Source organism: Emys orbicularis, chromosome 5 (assembly GCF_028017835.1).
Source record: "Emys orbicularis isolate rEmyOrb1 chromosome 5, rEmyOrb1.hap1, whole genome shotgun sequence".
Lineage (NCBI taxonomy): Eukaryota > Metazoa > Chordata > Testudines > Emydidae > Emys > Emys orbicularis.
In genome coordinates, this window is record NC_088687.1 from 45,243,966 (window position 1) to 45,260,865 (window position 16,900).

The 16,900-nt window shown below is 43.6% G+C and overlaps 1 protein-coding gene across 1 annotated transcript in view; it reads left to right on the forward strand.

The window, feature by feature from the left end:
• Positions 1-2,536: 2,536 nt before the first annotated feature.
• FAT4 (FAT atypical cadherin 4) overlaps positions 2,537-16,900 on the forward strand; it is a 227,467-nt gene continuing 213,103 nt past the window's right edge. The window contains exon 1 of the mRNA XM_065405846.1: positions 2,537-7,816. Coding sequence (XP_065261918.1) covers positions 2,537-7,816 — 5,280 coding nt within the window. The remainder of the gene's footprint in view (positions 7,817-16,900) is intronic.

Sequence of the window (16,900 nt, forward strand, 5' to 3'; positions counted from 1 at the left end):
CAAAGAAATGCAGGCCTGTGACCACATCATTTTTGTTTTTAAGAATAGGCACGCCTTTGTAAATCACCTTGTTTTAGCATAACTTCTATTTACATTGCTTAGATTTTTTTTAAATTAAAACTGAATTTCTTTCAGTGGGGACCAAAATTTTATTAATATGACTATTAAAATGTATTGCTTACAAAAAAGGCAAGCTCCCTGCAAAATGTACTTTCATAGGGGGTTTCCCTCTTTCCGATGACCTGGAAAAATAATTGTTCAAGGAAAACGATAAAAGTTGGATCCTGCTCTAGGCCCCACTCCCCCAAATTTCATAGCTTAATGGAGAACAAACCTATCTGCTTTATTGCATCAAAAGAAACCCAGGCCCTGACACATCCCTCACAGCATCAGCATATAAACCCTTTAGCTCTGGTACTTGGATCCTACTGGATCAACCAATTTTTGATACCTGCCCCCAACAGAGAATAAGTCATTGTCATTGCACCACTAAAATTCAGAGCTTGATGCATCCCAGAACAGCAGTGCTGAAAACCCCCAGATCCGGCATCTGTATCCTGGCTAATTTTTGGCCCAACCCCCGTAATTGTATCGCATCACATCACAGGAGTATTGCAGAGATACTTGGACCTGGGATCTGGAGCCTGTGTCAGGCCAATGTTTGGCCCCCGACTCCACCAATTACACTGGTTAAATAGGGAACAAGTTTATCTTCTCCTTCTACCAACAAATAAAATCTGAATGTCTGTGCTTCCTAGGATGGGTTTTATCTTATATAGGCAACTATACCCTCCCCCCCCTGAAAGTGTCACAATTTTTCACACTTGCTGTCTGGTCATCCTAGTGCATCTGCTGCAATGGCACTGCAAACATCCAAGTCTAAACATGTTCCTTGCTTCACTAGTGGGCTAAATCTGCAGGGTAGAGGGCAAATACTGGTTGGATCTACCAGGATCGAGACCCAGGGGTTGCAACACTGTGGATTCAGGATGTGTTGGGGTGCAGGGCTCTGGGAGGAGTGACCTGCGGTGCAGGGAACACATGCAAGAAGGTGACAGAGCATATGCGATTAGCAGCTTTCTCTTCGGGGGGATGGGTGGGTGTGGGGAGCTTGACAGAAAGCCTGCTGCAAAGTTTGCACTAATGGAAACACTGGGAAGCCTGTCTGCTGCCAAAGGGGATGAACGAGTTAATGCAAATCTGCGCACCGCATTCCCAGACGCGCTTTACCTAATCCCTTTCTCATTTATTATTATAGCAACCTAACGCTCCTCCCTGCAATCACAATCAACCGCCCCCTCCCCCTTGTTGCTGTTCTGCCGGCCGGCCGCTTGCAGAGGGAGGACCCCCGCCTCCAGCCGCGGCGGTGTGATTGGCACCCAAAAGGGGGCCAGCGGCCAGGCTCTGGAAGCTGAGCTCTCCATCTAGGGAGGGGAGGCGGGGACTCTTCTCGCGAAGGCTCAATTGCAGGGCGAGAGGGAGGGGGCTGTCGGTGACAGGCCAATTGGAGATCGGGGGGGAGTCGGGGCTGGAAGTAAAGAGTGAAGAGCTCAATGAGTAGGGAGCAAACTTTGTGGCTCTGGGCTGCGCGCTGCGTGGGCGCGGGGTAGGCAGCCGCTCTAGCCGTGCCCGGCGCGCAGGGCTGCAAGCCAGCGGGGAGCTGTCCCCCAGCCGCTCCGGGGGCCAGCCCCGCGCTGTGGATTACAAGCGAGCCGGAGCCTGGTGGGAAAGGGGCAAAGCTGGAGAGGGGCGCGCGGACAGCTTTGCTCTTGCTGTGAGACTGTAGGTGCCCCCCTTCCCCGACACAAGCCCCCCGCCCCTGGCATGGTGAGGGGAGCGGGGCTTCTGCGGCTGCCGGCTGCCCAGCCCGGAGCGGCGCGGCGGAGGCGGGCTGGAGCGCTGGGGATGTACAACTGAGCGAAGCCCCGGCCGAGCTGACCATGCTGAGAGGCGCCGCTCGCTGCCCGCGCCCCCTGACAGCCCCGGAGCAGCCGCGGCGGCAGCAGGAGGAGCAGGAGAGGCAGAACCGAGCCGCTGAATGAGCGTGGCCGGGGTGCCGCGGGGCAACTCACTCGGCGGGGCTCTTCCCAGCGGCAGCGGGCGGCGAGGAGCCCGGCTCCGCTCTGCGGCGTGACTTGCAGGGAAGTTGCCTCGGGCTGGACTCCATCCCCCGGGCGTCTGTCACTCCGTCCCGCGAGGAGAGGAGCTGCGTCCTGCACAGCCGCTGGGCGGGCAGGCGGCCCCCGGCCAACTCACCGCAGACCCCTCCCTCTGCAGCCGAGGGGAGCAGCGGCTACTCAACACCCCTCCGCCACCCCTTGCCCTGGCCGAGCCGTGCGCGGGAGGGGGGGGGAGATGCGGGCAGCGCTGTGGATATGATGACACCCCCCTCTCCCCCACCTGGATGCCTTTGCTGATGGGGATTTGTTTGCCTTCCTGAGACTCGCCGCGCCTTGGCGTTGCTGGACTTGCATTGATTGTGGGCTTGTTTTTTGGGGCGGGGTGGCTGGGTTTCCACACCCCACGCCTGAGCACCATGGGCCTCCTGTCAGCAGGCAGCCCCTCTCTGTCTTGGCTACCCCCCTTTGCCTTGCTTCTGCTGCTGCCTCTCCATGTCTCCGCTGAGCCCCGACGGATCTTCCAGGTGCTGGAGGAGCAGCCACCGGGCACCTGGGTGGGCACCATCGTCACCCGCCCGGGCTTCACCTACCGCCTAAGTGAGCACCATGCCCTTTTCTCCATCAATGCCACCTCGGGGGCGCTGCACACCCGTGCCACCATCGACCGAGAGAGTCTGGCCAGTGACGTGATGGACCTGGTGGTGCTCTCCAGCCAGCCCACCTATCCTAGTGAGGTGCGTGTCCTGGTGCTGGACCTGAATGACAATGCACCTGTCTTCCCAGATCCCTCCATTGTGGTGACTTTCAAGGAGGACACAGGCAGCGGCCGCCAGCTTATTCTGGATACAGCCACTGATGCTGACAGTGGCACCAATGGTGTGGACCACAGCTCCTACCGCATTGTGTCTGGCAATGAGGAAGGGCGCTTCCAGCTCAACATCACCCTCAATCCCAGTGGGGAAGGTGCCTTCCTGCACCTGGTCTCTCGGGGTGGGCTAGACCGAGAGGCCACCCCCACCTACCAACTGCTGGTGCAAGTGGAGGACAAGGGAGAGCCACGGCGGCATGGATATCTGCAGGTTAATGTCACTGTGCAGGATATCAACGACAACCCACCCATCTTCAGCCAAGCTCTCTACCAGGCCCGGGTGCCTGAGGATGCGCCAATTGGGGCCAGTGTCCTTCAGGTGGCAGCAGCTGATGCTGATGAAGGTACCAATGCTGACATCCACTACCGTTTGGAGGGGACGGAGGGTGGTGGTGGGGAGGGGGCTGGGGGAATCCCATTTGAGGTGGATCCGGAGAGTGGGGTGATCCGTATCCGGGAGCCTCTGGACTATGAGACAAGGCGGCAATACTCACTGACAGTGCAGGCCACAGATCGAGGGGTGCCGGCGCTGAGTGGCCGAGCTGAGGCACTGATCCAACTCCTTGATGTGAATGACAATGAGCCACGGGTGAAATTCCGCTACTTCCCAGCCACCTCCCGTTTTGCATCAGTGGATGAGAATGCGGCACCTGGCACAGTGGTGGCACTGTTAACTGTGAGCGATGCTGACTCGCCTGCTGCCAACGGAAACATCTCAGTGTCAATCCTTGGAGGAAACGAGCAGCGTCATTTTGAGGTGCAGAGCAGTAAGGTGCCAAATCTTAGTCTCATCAAGGTAGCGGCGGCACTGGACCGGGAACGCATTCCTACGTACAACCTCACTGTGGCTGTGGCTGACAACTACGGGGCCCCCCCGCCACCATCTGGCTCCCCCACTTCCTCTGTACCTCCAGAAGGGGCAGTTGCTGCTCCCGTGAGCCGCTCTTCGGTGGCCAGCCTGGTGATTTTTGTGAATGACATCAATGACCACCCACCTGTCTTTGGACAGTCTGTGTATCGGGTCAATATCAGTGAGGAAGTACCACCGGGCAGCTATGTGAGGGGTCTGAGTGCCACCGATCGTGACTCCGGTCTCAATGCCAACCTCAAATACAGCATTGTCTCTGGCAATGAGCTGGGCTGGTTCTGCATCAGTGAGCATAGCGGCCTGGTCACCACCACTGGCATTGCTGGCTCCAGAACCAGTGTCCCGGGTATTGGCATGGCGTCCTCTGGTGGGCTGGACCGAGAGACAGCCTTACAGGTGGTGCTGAACATCAGTGCCCGTGACCAAGGGGTGCAGCCCAAGTTTTCCTATGCCCAGCTGGTGGTGGCCATCCTGGACGTCAATGACCAGAGACCTCTCTTCAGTCAGCCGGATGGCTACCAGGTGTCCCTGGCTGAGAATTCCCCTTCAGGAACTGAGTTGCTGGTCTTGAGTGCCACCGATGGGGATTTGGGGGACAATGGGACAGTACGCTTCTCCCTGCAGGAGGCTGAGCCATCAGTGACAGCAGTTGGCCCTTTGGTGGCCCCTCGCCGGGTCTTCCGCTTGGATCCTGTGTCAGGCAAGCTCAGTACCATCTCGCAGTTGGACAGGGAAGAACAGGGCCATTACTCCCTGCAGGTCCTGGCCACCGACCTGGGCTCTCCTCCTCTCTCCTCGGTAGCCCGGGTCAATGTGAGCCTGCTGGATGTGAATGATAACAGCCCTGTGTTTTACCCGGTCCAGTATTTTGCGCACATCCAGGAGAATGAGCCCGCAGGCAGCTATGTTACTACCATTTCTGCCAGTGACCCAGACCTGGGGCCCAATGGGACAATCAAGTACAGTATCTCAGCTGGAGATAACTCCAGGTTTCAGATCCATGGCCAGACAGGGGTAATCACCACAAAAATAGCCCTGGATAGGGAGGAAAAGACTGCCTACCAGCTGCAAATAGTGGCCACTGATGGTGGCAACCTCCAGTCCCAAAACCAGGCCATAGTTACTATCACTGTTTTGGACACTCAGGACAACCCCCCAGTTTTCAACCAAGGTGTGTACAGCTTTGTTGTCTTTGAAAACGTTGCCTTGGGCTATCATGTTGGCACCGTTTTTGCTTCTACAATGGATCTCAACACGAACATTACTTACCTTATTACAACAGGTGACCAAAGGGGCGTGTTTGCCATCAACAAAGTGACAGGCCAGATCACTACAGCCAGTATCATTGATCGGGAAGAGCAAGCATTTTACCAGCTAAAAGTGGTGGCTAGTGGTGGGGCAATAACTGGAGATACCATGGTCAATATAACTGTGAAAGATTTAAATGACAATTCCCCTCATTTTCTTCATGCAGTGGAAAGTGTTAATGTGGTTGAGAACTGGAAAGCTGGGCACACCATATTCCAAGCCAAAGCTGTTGACCCTGATGAAGATGTCAATGGCATGGTCATTTACAGCCTTAAGCAGAATCCTAAGGGCCTGTTTACTATCAATGAACAAAATGGTGCCATAAGTTTAATAGGGCCACTTGACATAAATGCTGGATCTTACCAGGTGGAAATTTTGGCCTCAGATATGGGAGTTCCACAGCGTTCTTCTAGTTTCATTCTAACTGTATCCGTCCATGATGTAAATGATAACCCACCAGTATTTGACCAACTTTCCTATGAAGTCACTATTTCAGAGTCCGAGCCTGTGAATTCCAGATTCTTTAAAGTGCAAGCTTCTGACAAGGATTCAGGAGCAAACGGAGAAATAGCTTATAGTATAATTGAAGGAAATTCCGGGGATGCCTTTGGCATATTCCCAGATGGCCAGCTGTATATAAAGAGTGAATTGGACCGTGAACTTCAAGAAAGATATATTCTCCTGGTTGTTGCTTCTGATAGAGCAGTGGAACCACTTAGTGCTACTGTGAATGTTACAATAATTTTAGAGGATGTAAATGATAATAGACCATTGTTTAACAGTACCAATTATGTATTTTATTTTGAAGAGGAACAGAATGGTGGATCATCTGTAGGTAAAATAAGTGCTGTAGATAAAGACTTTGGACAAAATGGTGAAGTCAGGTATTCATTTGAAAATATGCAGCCAGATTTTGAATTGAACACAATAACTGGGGAAATAACAAGTACTCATCAGTTTGACAGGGAAACTCTTATGAGGCAAAGGGGAGCAGCAGTATTTAGTCTTACAGTAATAGCAACAGATCAAGGGTTGCCAAAACCTTTAAAGGATCAGGCAACTGTTCAAATTTACATGAAGGATATCAATGATAATGCACCCAAATTTTTAAAAGATCTCTATCAAGCTACAATATCAGAATTAGCAGCAAACATAACACAAGTTTTAAGAGTTTCTGCCTCAGATGTCGATGAAGGTAGTAATGGATTGATTCACTATTCTGTAATTAAAGGAAATGAAGAAAACCAGTTTACAATTGACAGTGGCACTGGTCAAGTAACATTAATAGGTAAACTGGACCATGAAGCTACTGCATCTTATTCACTTATTATCCAAGCAGTAGATTCTGGGACAGTTTCCCTAAGCTCAACTTGCACATTAAGCATTGATGTACTGGATGAAAATGACAACAGTCCTTCCTTCCCTAAATCTACTTTGCTTGTAGATGTCTTAGAAAATATGAGACTAGGTGAACTTGTATCTTCTGTCACTGCCACTGATTCTGATTCAGGTGACAATGCTGACCTTCATTACAGTATTACAGGGACAAATAACCATGGAACCTTTAGCATCAGTCCCAACACTGGCAGTATTTTTCTTGCAAAAAAATTGGACTTTGAAACACAATCTTTGTATAAACTAAACATAACAGCAAAAGACCAAGGAAGGCCACCTCGGTCATCTACAATGTCAGTGGTAATACATGTTAGGGATTTTAATGACAACCCTCCTAATTTTCCTCCTGGGGATGTTTTTAAATCTATTGTTGAGAACATTCCTGTTGGTAGTTCTGTGATTTCTGTGACTGCTCATGATCCGGATGCAGATATTAATGGACAGCTAACATATGCAATCATTCAACAGATGCCAAGAGGCAACCATTTTAGTATAGATGAAGTCAGAGGGACAATATTTACTAATGCTGAAATAGATCGTGAATTTGCTAATCTCTTTGAATTAACAGTGAAAGCCACTGATCAAGCTGTCCCTGTAGAATCCAGACGATTTGCATTGAAGAATGTAACCATTTTAGTAACAGATCAAAATGATAATGTTCCTACATTTATATCACAAAACGCTCTTGCTGCAGACCCATCAGTGGTGATTGGTTCAGTCCTAACTACAATTGTTGCAGCTGATCCTGATGAAGGAAGAAATGGGGAAGTTGAGTATGAAATAATCAATGGGGACACTGAAACCTTTATTGTGGATCGTTACAGTGGAGATCTAAGAGTGGCGGCAGCTTTGGTGCCTTCTCAGCTCATATACAACCTCATAGTTTCAGCCACAGATCTTGGCCCTGAAAGGAGGAAATCAACCACTGAAATGACTGTCATTCTGCAAGGGCTTGATGGACCAGTGTTTACTCAGCCAAAATATATAACTATTTTAAAAGAAGGAGAGCCAATTGGGACTAATGTAATATCCATAGAAGCAGCTAGTCCAAGGGGTTCTGAAGCCCTGGTGGAGTATTACATAGTTTCAGTGCGCTGTGAAGACAAAAGTTTTGGACGTCTCTTTACCATTGGGCGCCATACTGGTGTAATCCAGACTGCTGCCATTTTGGACAGGGAGCAAGGAGTACGTTTGTACCTGGTGGACGTTTATGCCATTGAAAAATCAGCTGTTTTGCCTCAAACACAGCGAGCAGAGGTAAAATATTTTATTCAATGAATATTTGCACCTTTTATATTCTAAATAAATTGCTTTTTGTTATATCAGCTGACCATTTTGATTTTACAGATGTTGGTGATCAAAGTAAGTGAAAACTCCAATATCATTCTTGAGATCTGTTGGTTCATTAGAGAAACATAAGCTTTAAACCTGTAACAAACTACTGTCTATGAAGCTGAGGATGTCCATGCATAGAACAGCATTATTAATATTTCTTCAGTGGCAGTAGTTTTTTTTCCCTGGTATTTTTGATAGTTATGGGTACAGTGCTGCTGTTCTGCCTTCTTAACCAAGGGTACTGGCCAAATAACTTTTGGATGCTAAATATCTCAGTCTTAAGGAAAAGGCTTTTCTGGGTCTTTTATACATCGTCATTCTATCCATAATCCGCCACTCCCCCCCCCCTTTTTTTTTTTTTTTGGTAAGCCTTTTCACTTCTGGCTGAGTTGCTTTCTCTAGAATCATCACGTCAATATTGGTCTGAGAATTGGACAGTAGTGATTGAGTGATTGCTGTCTGAATATCTCAGACATAGTCCTGGACTGGACTGGACAAAATTGTTCCCCACTGCCTCATGCCTAGTTCATTCCCTTAAATGGATCTCCTACTATTATATCTCAAAGTTACTGCTGTTCCTCTGAGGCTAACTGTAGTAAAGATTGTGAAAAAAATCTTGCTGATGCCCTCAGGTTGCTATGAAGTGTAAAAATTATAACATTTTATCAGAATGCCACTTTAAATGATTCACTGGAGAGTGTTAAAAAGTTCTCTCCATGATTAGCTTGAATATTAAAGCATGGGGAAATAGGCCCTAGGAAATTACTTATGAAGCAAGAATATTTTAATTGCCATTTTCCTAAGGGCTGTATTTGACTGTAGACTCTGTCACACAGCTGGAAGCATATACTGTGGTATTGTCTTTTAGATAGAGACTTAAATGTGGGGCTTGCTTTTATCTTTACTTATGCCATAGGCCTTCCTCCCTTTTTTTTTTTTTTTGCTATGAGTCATTTAATTTTCATTCATTGGAAGTTTGGAATCCTCACTGTTTTGTAGATCGACCAGCAGGTGATGCCGGAAGTGCACAGTGGTTCAACCATTTCCCTCATAGTTAAGCACATTACCTCAGTGTTGTTCAGCCTTTCACGTCCAGGAGTTGTCCCAATCCATATTTCCCCTATAGAAGTACATTTTACTGTTTCTAAATCACCAAGAATGCTATGCTTTTTTCAAGAGCTATGCTGAATGTAGTATCTGGTATTGTGTTATTTGACACATGCAGTTTTTTGTTTCACTTATTATTGCTTTTTGTTTTACTTTGATGTTTGGTATGATACTTCAAAGAGTGCAGGATTCGGCTCCTATATAGGTAATTGTTTATTTTGGGCCAGAAATTAAGAGTTAAAGTCAAAAGAAATTTGTCAATATGTGTAAGGCATCTTATTTTGTTGTTTGCATACAATGTACAATGTTTTATAGTATATTAGGAAGCGCAATAATGAATTTGAGCATTATAGCTATTTTAGAAATGGAGGATATTGATTTAAATAAGTGGTTCTCAAACTTTTGTGCTGGTGACCCCTTTCACATAACAAGCCTCTGAGTGCGACCCCCCATTATAAATTAAAAACACTTTTTTATATATTTAACACCATTATAAATGCTGGATGCAAAGCGGGGTTTGGGGTGGAGGCTGACAGCTTGTGACCCCCCTTGTAATAACCTCATGACCCCTTGAGGGGTCCCGACCCCCAGTTTGAGAACCCCTGATTTAAATTATGCATGTTACTGATATTACAAGATTCCTATTATTGCTCTTTGCAGACTATGCAAGTAAATTATGAACATTAATATAAAGAAGGCAAAAAAAGCACAAGAGGAATAAGTATGTGTATAAAATTTTCCATGGCAGTTTGTTGTATTAAGGGTTAACAGTTTTCCTCAGTGGGGAATTTGGGCCCACTCCTGCAAACACTTATTTCAAATAAAACTTTTGCAATCTTGAGACTACTTGCATAAGCAGGGAATGCTCGGGTGAGTAAGGGCTTGCAGGACCCTGTGGTTGCAATAGGTTCACACTTTGTAAAAGTGCTTAATAAGAGCATATGGTGAGCATGAAGAAAGCAAGCATTGAAATCTTAAACCAACTTTAAATTGTTGAACACAAGCCACTCCTAAAATGAAAAGCAAATGTGTTTCTGTGCAAGAATATTGAAAGCAGTGGTTGGGAGCTAGGATTTCATATTATTATTGGTTGCATCTTTATAACTTCTAAAATGCTTTCTCCCCCCAAAACAAACATAATTAGTTCACTGTGCTTCCTTAGAAATACATTATAAATTACCATCAGTTATCATCTTCAAAAAAAAAAAAAAAAAAACCCTTAATCAGTTGCAGTCTCTGTCCTTACCCTGGTTATGGTATTTACCGATTTATCTTTCACTGGAAAGACTTTGCTTACCCTGTGTTTGAACAAGAACCACTGAAACTGACATTTTAAGGGCAAGCCAGTTGTCAGAGGGTGCTGAATAAGCGCAATGCAATCAATGTCCTTATTCTTTGACTGATATTTTGTTTTGCTAAAGCAGTGGTTTGAACGACTGACTCCTAAATTTACAGATTTAAATTTCAGAATTTGCTGCCCACTCTTCCTTTTTTAAGAAAATGCCACTGCACAACTACAAATAGACGCTACCAGTAATCCTTAAAATTCCAACCTGAAAAGTGCTAATTTTAAAATATGCCTTCTTGCATCAAGTCCACAGGTTATAACCTTTAACTTTTTGGTTCGAATTCTAATTTTTTTAATTTGGTGATTTTAATAGTAATTTTACCAAAACCTAGATTAGAGAAAAGGAATGCAAAACCATAGAAATGTAGGTCTGGAAGGGACGGTCATCAGGTTCAGTCTCCTGCACTTAGACAGGACCAAATAAACCTAGACCATCCATGTCAGTTGTTTGTTCAATCTGTTCTTAAAAACCTCCAGTGATGGGCATTCCACAGCTTCCCTTGGAAGCTACCCTTATAGTTAGAAAGTTTTTCCTAATATGTAACCTAAATCTTCCTTGTTGCAGATTAAGCCCATTACTTCCCGGCCTATCTTCAGTGACATGGAGGACAAGTGTTCCCTGTCCTCTTTATAATAACCCTTAACATATTGGATGACCATTATCAGGTCCCTCAGTCTTTTCTCAAGATTCAACATGCCCAGTTTTTTACCTTTCTGCATAGGTCAGACTTTCTAAACCTTTAATCATTTTTGTTGCTCTTCTCTGGACTTTCTTCAATTTGTCCACATTTTCCAGAAGTGTGGCACCCCGAATGGACACAGTACTCTAGCTTAGCCCTCTCCAGCGCTGAGCAGAGTGGGACAATTACCTCCTGTGTCTTGCATACAACACCCCTGTTAATGCAGCCCAGAATATTAGCCTTTTTTAAAACTGTATCACATAGGTGAATCCTATTCAGTTTGTGATCCACTATAATGCCTAGATCTTTTTCAGAAGTACTTACCACCTGGACAGTTATTCCCCACCTAGACAGTTGTGCATTTGATTTTTTCCTTCCTAAGTGAAGTACTTTGCACTTATCTTTATTGAATTATATTGTGCACATGTACATACAACCCTGCCACATGCAATATTGTGATATTTAAACATTCTTATTTGTAATGTTTTCACCTCCAAATTTTATTAATATGATTGGTAAAATGAGGATTTAAAGAGCCTCTTTGGAAGATATTGCTGTAGATACAATTTTCCATTTTCTTAGTGTTCAACCAGAGACATCTATAAAGTTATTACTATAATTAGAGGCTAATAGGTCAAGTACTCTGTTTTCTAAAGCTATGCTTAGTTAATGAGATGTTAGTACTAGTAGAATAAATAGACCAGAAGAATGTCTGCTTGGTTCTCCTGTACAGCCTGGCATGCTTACAGCAGCACTGTGGCCAGACATCATCTTAAATGCTGTGTAGCACATAAGTGATTCAGAGAGCACTCAGTGTTACATTTGTTAGCTCAGAATGGTGAAGAGGACAGTAATAGAACATGAGAAATAAGAATAGGTTATTTAATGTTTTTCCAACTGAGGCTTGAAGAGGCATGGAGGTATGTGATAGATGGCTAGTATGGTGTCAGGGGATATTTTCAGGCTTGGAAATGTTTACCAGACACTTTCTAACAAGTTGCCTATATAAAAGAATAGCATGTGTGAGTGAGAGATGGGGAGAGAGAGAGAGACCAGTGAAGTCCAGGGGCAGTTCCTCCATCAGAAACCTAACCCGTGCACCTCCATCTGTTGGGAAGTGGCATGATGCTTGAATTTGTACCAGGATTCAATCCCTGGACTCTACTTATGCCTTTTGTATATGTCTGATAAATTTGAATTACCAACATTGGATTGGGTGAGTCAGAGGGAAAATCATTTTCCATCCTTCACATCCATCCCCATAGGAATTTTCATACTGGATTAGACCTTTGGTCCATGAACTACATATCTGCCAGTGGTGCATACCAGATATTTCCAAGGAGTGTATCAAACCGGCATAGTTTACAATGATGTAATAACATGTTTATGCAGAGTTTCTTATAAACGTCAGTCAGTTTATGTCTTGAAGAAATGGGATTTATATTGCATATACGCATTAAGTAATGCTAATCCCAAATAATCCAAAATAATTAGTCAAGCCCCAAAATCATGAGATTAGTTTAAAAATCACGCAATTAAAAAATATATATATATATGTGGCGATCCTTTATTTGCTGTCTGGTTTTTGAGCCTTAAGGGTTCTCATTGTCTTTCTTTTCTCCCCTACTATGATGATTAGAAACTTACTGTTTTTTAAAAATGAAACATGAGATTCTCATGTACCCACAGAACTTTAGGAACTGAGGCTTTATGGGAAGCACTAATTATTGCGAGATTTGTGATCAGATACTGAGAGTTAGCAATACTAAATGTTTAACTCAGCTAGTGTAATTTTGGATATTCTTATTATCCAGTTGAATGTCTGATCCTTTTTTAAATCCTGCTAAACAATTTGACACAATAATACCCGTGGCAATGAGTTCCACAGAATACTTACAAGTTGTTTAAAAAATACCTCTTTCCTTTTATAAGTTACAAATTTGTTCTCTTATAATTTAATTAGGTCCCACTATTCTTGTGTTATGAGAAAGCATAAAACAAGCCCCTTAATTTGGTCTTTTCTATACCATTTGTTATTTTGTATACATCTCTCATGTTCCTCTTAAGATTAAATTCTGCAGAAATTGATTTTTTAGCTCATTCCCTCCCAGTTCCCTCTATACATTTCTTATTAATCTCTGTCAACAGATGTTTGAACTTTTTAACCCGATGACTACATTTTTAATAAGTATAATATGCATAATTAATACTTTGTGAAATGGCTCCAAAACACACTAGATTTCACATTTAAAAAAAAAAAAACTCCTCCTTTTCCCATTCCATAAATGGGTTACAAATGTATGTTGTGTTGTAACTGAGGTAGTAGTATGCCTGGGACCACTGGTCACCCTCAGTCTTTGGGTATCCAGGAAACAGTTAATACAAACATAAGAGCAAAACCCAGCTGAATATTTTTACCCTGGTAATAAACAAAGAAGGTTGCAGGTTCCTTTTAAAGCAGGGGTGGCCAACCCGTGGCTCCGGAGCCGCATGCGGCTCTTCATAGTTAATATGCGGCTCCTTGCATAGGCACTGACTCCGGGGCTGGAGCTATAGATGCTAACTTTCCAATGTGCTGGGGAGTGCTCAGTGCTCAACCCCCTGCTCTGCCCCAAGCCCTGCCCCCACTCCACCCCTTCCCCCGAGCCTGCCATGCCCTCGCTCTTCCCCCTCCCCACCAGAGCCTCCTGCACACCGCGTAACAGCTGATTGCGGCAGGTGTGAGGCTTGGGGAGGGAGTGGGAGGCACTGATTGGTAGGGCTGCTGGCGGGCAGGAGGCGCTGCAGTTTGGAGTGGGGGGAGCTGATGGGGGACTGCTGACATATTAGTGTGGCTCTTTAGCAATGGTACATTGGTAAATTCTGGCTCCTTCTCAGGCTCAGGTTGGCCAACCCGCCAGAGCCAGGCAGGATCTCTGGTTTGGAAATTTAACCCTTAAATGCATAACTTCCTGGGAAGAAGCAGTGGGTTCCTTAGTCCACTTCTGGTGGCTTGACCCTCTGTCTGAACCACCAGTCGAATTGGGTGATTTCTCCTCTGGAGGGTATCTGGGCTGAGGAATGTCATGGCTTAGAGAGTGCCCTCTTGTTGCCCTGAAAATGTAGGTTGGTGGGTACTGAATTAGGAGGTGGTACATGGAATCTTCTTTCTGTTAATTAAAATAGATAATAAAAATCTCTAAAATTTTTCCAGGGAAAAAAGTGTGTTTCATTAATTTTTAAATTATGAGGGTTAGCACTGGTTTAGGTGAAGAGGAAAACATTGAGAGAAAGTTGTAATAATAATTAATGTATATAGTGCTTTTTTTTTATCAGTAGATCTGAAGGTACATTTACAAACGAGATCTATATCACTTTCCCGATTTCATAGATTGGGAAAATGAGGGACAGAGCAATGAAGGGAATTGCCCAAGGTTAGCCAGCAGGCTAGTATCAGAGCTGATAATAGTAAAAGGTCTCCTGAATCTTGGTCCAGTGCTCAATCCACTAGGTAACACTGTCTCCCCTAAATCCAGGTTCAGAGATTGATTTGTTCCTGCCATATTCAAAGAAAAATCCACTTACAAGAAGAAAACACTCTGTCCACTCCCAGTCAAAGTTTAGAGGACACAGTGGTGTTGAAATAGTGCAGATCTGGAGAAGAGTGAAAATCTGGACACTATAAACCGGAACCTGCTCCTACTGAAGACAATAACAAAACTCCCCTTGACTTCAGTGGGAGCTGGCTAAAACCATAACTCCATAACCTAACTATTATAATGTGTACAGTGATTTGAATATGTAAAGTACCATGTAAGTGCTAACTATTATTATAAACGTAATACTCTAACTTCAGACCGAATTCCTGACTTCAGTGCTGTTGCCTAGACTGTTACACATTTAATATCCTCTTGCCTGAGAAATGGGAAATTGTGGGTTGGTATGGTAATGTATTTAAGAAGCTACTTTTGCAACAAAGTGTTTAATATGCAGCACTGGAGAGTTTTACATTAAGGTAAATTAGAAAATCTAAACCAGGAATATTTTAGATGAATATTATGTGGAATAAATCATATTTACTTTTGTAAGAACAATGGAGTATTCCTTGTATTCATACTATTTATAGATTTTTATTCTTTAGTGATCCATAGCATACTAATTGTAGCCTGACAAAGGAAATCACTTATGACATACTGAGTAAACAGAGTAAATGTGACCTCTTGTCAAGGTTCTAAAGCCAAAGCCAAATTGCCTTTGGCTTTCGTATTCTGGATTCTACTGGGATAGTTGTTGATTGTTTCATATATTACTGTAGTTTGCACTGATCTGGAAATTAAATTACCGGTAAGTGCATTTCTTGATGTAAAGTGGGAGATGAACATGCCTTATACTTTATTCCAAACCAATTTGTGTCCAGTTATAAATTCAGAAATGTTCTTTTTTAACTCCTGTTTCTTTTATTTAAATCCTTTTCGTAGTAAAATTTGACATCTTTCTGTTATTTGTGCTGTGTAATGTATGCTGTGCAACTTCTAACAATGTTATAGTTATGTGGCATTATTATTAGCTTAAAAATCCTAGGTTAAAATGCATTATCTTGGTAATGTAAAATATATTCTCTCTCTTATTTCTTCATAGTGATAATGTTGCATTATGAATTTAGGAATAATGTCACATAACTAGATCATCATTTTAATTGGCCTAATCCTGCCAGATTCAGAGTGTCTCATACAAAGTTCTGAAAAACTCTCAAATCCCATTGACTTCAATAGTCCGTACCTTTGCCATGTAAAATGTTACACCTAACCTATTGGAATGTGGGTTTCTTTAAAAAAGGTTTTTTGAATCTTAGATTCAGCATTTCGTGAAATAGTCAGCGGTTATCCATTGATTACAGTTACAGTACTTACCAATTTTTATATAAGTGTCTTTGGCCCCCTAAACCATTCTCCATTGTCATTGGGCATTTCCTGTGCATTTGTTGGACTACACCCCAATGGGAGAGGACTACTTTGTCTATACCCTTTTGATTGAGAATCCAGAGGGCAGTAGAATCCAGAAAGTTGAAGGTTGTCTTGCCTCCCTGGAACAGTTTGCATTACATTTTGAAACAACAGTTTAAGCGCCGGTCTACTCAGTTTTTGCACTGATATAAGTAAATCTGTAGAAAAAAAACATTTTAGTTAAATCAGTGCAACCCCCTAGTGTGGACATAGTTACGCTGATATAGCTTGTTTCAAATGTGTCTAGACTAGAGGGTTGCATTGCTTGTAACTAAATTGGTTTTTCTTACCAATTTAATTATATCAATGCAAAAACTGTCTGAAGACAAGCCCTAAGCCTCGGGTATAGAAATGAAATGTATAAAGAATGGAGAGAAAATAAAAGGAAAGGAAAACAAAACAGAGTTTGCCTAATATATTTAGTCTTATAGTTGGCAAAAGTGATGCCAGATTGCTGTGGTACATCTTATGATTGATTTCAGTAAAATTACAGCCTTACTTTTGCCAAGAATAAAACTAGATCTGTGAGAGGCAGTGTTTATTTATTTTAGTCTGATTTTTCTCACAATTCGTAATAAATATTGCCTTAATTAGACCATTTGAGTCTGAGACTGTCACCTATGTATTGTTTTTTATAGTGATCAATTTTTGTTTATTTCCCGCTGTAGCAAATACCAAAAGGACAAATAGTAACAATTGAAAAACTAAAAACCATAGTTATGCTCTAAAAATACATACATTAATAATAGTAATGCAAAAGAATTCCAAAGGAGGTTTTTAAGGAAGCACTAATTTCTGTACTGCCAACTATGCAAAAAGAAAAAAATAGAGCCTTAGTGTTTAATATCTATGTAAAAATTGTTTTGCAGACAACATGCACATGAATGCA